We start from the raw sequence: 4,471 nt of genomic DNA, 5'->3' as shown, positions 1-4,471 counted from the left end.
ACATTACAACTCTACCTGGTAGTAAACATTACAACTCTACCTGGTAGTAAACATTACAACTCTACCTGGTAGTAAACATTACAACTCTATCTGGTGGGTCTGGTAGTAAACATTATAACGCTACCTGGTAGTAAACATTATAACTCTACCTGGTAGTAAACATTATAACTCTACCTGGTAGTAAACATTATAACTCTACCTGGTAGTAAACATTATAACTGTACCTGGTAGTAAACATTATAACTGTACCTGGTAGTAAACATTATAACTCTACCTGGTAGTAAACATTATAACTCTACCTGGTAGTAAACATTATAACTCTACTTGGTAGTAAACATTATAACTCTACCTGGTAGTAAACATTATAACTCTACCTGGTAGTAAACATTATAACTCTACCTGGTAGTAAACATTATAACTCTACCTGGTAGTAAACATTACAACTCTACCTGGTAGTAAACATTATAACTCTACCTGGTGGGTCTGGTAGTAAACATTATAACTCTACCTGGTAGTAAACATTATAAATCTACCTGGTAGTAAACATTATAACTCTACCTGGTAGTAAACATTATAACTCTACCTGGTAGTAAACATTATAAATCTACCTGGTAGTAAACATTATAACTCTACCTGGTAGTAAACATTATAACTCTACCTGGTGGGTCTGGTAGTAAACATTATAACTCTACCTGGTAGTAAACATTATAAATCTACCTGGTAGTAAACATTATAACTCTACCTGGTAGTAAACATTATAACTCTACCTGATAGTAAACATTATAACTCTACCTGGTAGTAACATTATAACTCTACCTGGTGGGTCTAGTAGTAAACATTATAACTCTACCCGGTAGTAAACATTATAACTCTACCTGGTAGTAAACATTATAACTCTACCTGGTTGTAAACATTATAACTCTACCTGGTAGTAAACATTATAACTCTACCTGGTTGTAAACATTATAACTCTACCTGGTTGTAAACATTATAACTCTACCTGGTAGTAAACATTATAACTCTACCTGGTTGTAAACATTATAACTCTACCTGGTAGTAAACATTATAACTCTACCTGGTAGTAAACATTATAACTCTACCTGGTTGGTCTGGTAGTAAACATTATAACTCTACCTGGTAGTAAACATTATAAATCTACCTGGTAGTAAACATTATAACTCTACCTGATAGTAAACATTATAACTCTACTTGGTGGGTCTGGTAGTAAACATTATAACTCTACTTGGTGGGTCTGGTAGTAAACATTATAACTCTACTTGGTGGGTCTGGTAGTAAACATTATAACTCTACCTGGTAGTAAACATTATAAATCTACCTGGTAGTAAACATTATAACTCTACCTGATAGTAAACATTATAACTCTACTTGGTGGGTCTGGTAGTAAACATTATAACTCTACTTGGTGGGTCTGGTAGTAAACATTATAACTCTACTTGGTGGGTCTGGTAGTAAACATTATAACTCTACTTGGTGGGTCTGGTAGTAAACATTATAACTCTACTTGGTGGGTCTGGTAGTAAACATTATAACTCTACCTGGTAGTAAACATTATAACTCTACCTGGTGGGTCTGGTAGTAAACATTATAACTCTACCTGGTGGGTCTGGTAGTAAACATTATAACTCTACTTGGTGGGTCTGGTAGTAAACATTATAACTCTACTTGGTGGGTCTGGTAGTAAACATTATAACTCTACTTGGTGGGTCTGGTAGTAAACATTATAACTCTACTTGGTGGGTCTGGTAGTAAACATTATAACTCTACTTGGTGGGTCTGGTAGTAAACATTATAACTCTACTTGGTGGGTCTGGTAGTAAACATTATAACTCTACTTGGTGGGTCTGGTAGTAAACATTATAACTCTACTTGGTGGGTCTGGTAGTAAACATTATAACTCTACTTGGTGGGTCTGGTAGTAAACATTATAACTCTACCTGGTGGGGAGGTTCCGGATCCTGGTAAATAGGTTCCGGAACAAAACAGTCCAAAACTGAGAGGTTCTGGGTCCTGTTGTGGCAGGATCCGGCTCAAATGAAGCACTGATTCTACCTCTACCTTGGTATTATAACTTGATGTAGGAAGTGTACCTTGGTGTGGCTGGTAGGGTTGTCCAATAGAAAGGTCGCCTTCATGGCCTCGGGGTAGGCACAGGCCCCGTACAGAGACTGGGCATAATACAGCCTGTACTCCTCCACCTCAGGGTGTAGCTGAGTCAGCTGCTCATAGCACTCTGCTGCGTTGGTGAAGTCCTGCATGTGGTAGTAGCAGTAGCCTAGCAGAGACAGGGCTGCCCGTGACTGGGAGGAGGAGGAGAAGGTAGAGGAGGAGAAGAATAAGAAGATTACGGGCTCCATTCAAACCATATCGCCCAAGTTCAGCACTATATGGCGATTGACATTTAAAGGTAATGTTCCCGCATTCCATGAGACTGCAGTCACGGTAAACGCTGCATATATTGGCTAAAGGTAATCGAAAATGACCTTTAAAATTTCAAGAACGCTATAGCGATGAACTTTGCCGATACGGATTGAATCGAGCCCTAGATGTATAGTCCAATGAAATAGTCTGAGGGACAGTCTGTTTGTGCTATCATGACAAGCCCTTGTCACTCATTACCAAGCTAAACATTGGCTTGCCGGTGACAGCAATGGAGTTGGCAATAGCACAAACTGATCTGGGAGCAGGCTATAGGAGGAGACAACAGATCTGGGACCAGGCTATAGAAGGAGACGACGAAGCTATAGAAGGAGACGACGAAGCTATAGAAGGAGACAACAGATCTGGGACCAGGCTATAAAAGGAGAAAACAGATCTGGGACCGGGCTATAGAAGGAGACAACTAATCTGGGACCAGGCTATAGAAGAAGAAAACAGATCTGGGACCAGGCTATAGAAGGAGACAACAGATATGTGACCAGGCTATAGAAGGAGACAACAGACCTGGGAGCACACACACACACAGACAGACACACACACTCACTCACTACCTTCATCTGTTTCTGCAGTTCATTGCTGAGGATGTGGATAGCCTCTCCATACCGCCCATCTTTGATCTGTAGGAGAACAGAGTTAGCAGCTAGTTATAAAATAATACATTAGCTATCTAGCTAGCTATGTTGTCACACTTAGTTCGTTAGCTAGCCTGAGCCTTGAAATTGAAGGGTCTGTCAGGCTAGCTTAATCAAAGTTAGCTAGCTTGCTATAGCCCCAATTTGTGAAATTCGTATTGTGACGTTAGCTGGCTTGAATTCGCTATATAATCAACATGATAACTTGATAAAATACCACAAGTTAAAATAACCAGTTTCATTGTCAGCTAGCTAGCTATCATGGCTAGCGTTGTAACGTTAGCTATGCAAGCGACCAACTTCTCACCATTTTGTAGACAGTGGCGGTGTATTCGCCGTCTTTAATCGTTGTCAGTGTCATGATTTTGCCGCTAAATCTACAGTTCTCAAAGATAAGACTATTTTCACGCGAAAAATGATTGCCGGTTCACCAATAATCACAATTAGTGCACCATGTTTAGGCGTTATTTACTTTTCTACACATTCAACGCACAGGAAGTGTTACTTAGCAACCGTACAGGAAACGGAAACCCCCGACGTTGAATTACTTTAAAACAACCAACGAGGAGCGTCTGTTGTGAGGTATTACCATAGAGATTGACAGAGACCTTTAGTGGCCAAAAGGCTGTTATAGTATGGGCAGCACCATTGAAGGCTTCCACCATTCTTCTGCCATTTTAAAGTAGTCAACTGGGTGGGGATTCCTATGGGTTGTAAGCACAGACTGTCCATTATATTGACCAGAATTTAAAGTGGTCGATCTAACAATGAAAATAAATGTGTTAAAAAATGGAAGGCAGTGGGAGGAGGCAAGATCAGGTAGGACCATTCTAGACAATGAGAGGGCAGATTGGTGTGTGAATAACAGGCACAACTTCGATATAATGTGTTTTTTTTCTCAAAGCTATCTGGATGGCACTTATATCAGTACACTCCGAAGCCTTACGAAACTTATATTCGATCAAATAATCCACACATAAAGATGAGTCCTCTATCTATTTCTTTGTGTACTATTGCAAAGTGGCTGTTCCACTGGATGTCAGAAGGTGAATTCACCAATTTGTAAGTCGCTCTGAAAAGAGCGTCTGCTAAATGACTTAAATGTAAATGTGTGGGACACTTTTCCTGCAAAGAACATTTTCCGATTTTCTAATAAATGGAAAACACCAGTTGATGAGATTTAATGCTGCCCAACCCTTCCGTATCATGACAAGGTATGTTGATATATATATATATATGTATATATAATTAAAAGCTCTATAGAGTTTTACTAAATTATTATTATTAATATTATTAGGTTGTGGTGGACTGTCATAATCACTGTAGTTAGTATACAAACTAAAAGTGTGCATACTTCCACCTGGAGGGTGTTGTCTGAACAA

General features: G+C 39.3%; 1 protein-coding gene across 1 annotated transcript in view; it reads right to left on the bottom strand.

Annotated features, from left to right (window-relative positions):
• LOC135553889 (intraflagellar transport protein 70A-like) overlaps window positions 1–3,599 on the bottom strand; it is a 6,185-nt gene extending 2,586 nt beyond the window's left edge. The window contains exons 1-3 of the mRNA XM_064985815.1: window positions 3,397–3,599; window positions 3,009–3,074; window positions 2,109–2,318 (exon numbers count right to left, since the gene is read on the bottom strand). Of these exons, the coding sequence (XP_064841887.1) occupies window positions 2,109–2,318; window positions 3,009–3,074; window positions 3,397–3,450 (330 nt within the window). The 5' untranslated portion in view covers window positions 3,451–3,599. The remainder of the gene's footprint in view (window positions 1–2,108; window positions 2,319–3,008; window positions 3,075–3,396) is intronic.
• Between the last annotated feature and the right edge of the window lie 872 nt (window positions 3,600–4,471).

This window comes from Oncorhynchus masou, chromosome 14, assembly GCF_036934945.1.
Source record: "Oncorhynchus masou masou isolate Uvic2021 chromosome 14, UVic_Omas_1.1, whole genome shotgun sequence".
Taxonomy (NCBI): domain Eukaryota; kingdom Metazoa; phylum Chordata; class Actinopteri; order Salmoniformes; family Salmonidae; genus Oncorhynchus; species Oncorhynchus masou.
The sequence above is the reverse complement of the archived record's forward strand: the minus strand, read 5'-3'. Positions and strand labels throughout refer to the sequence as shown.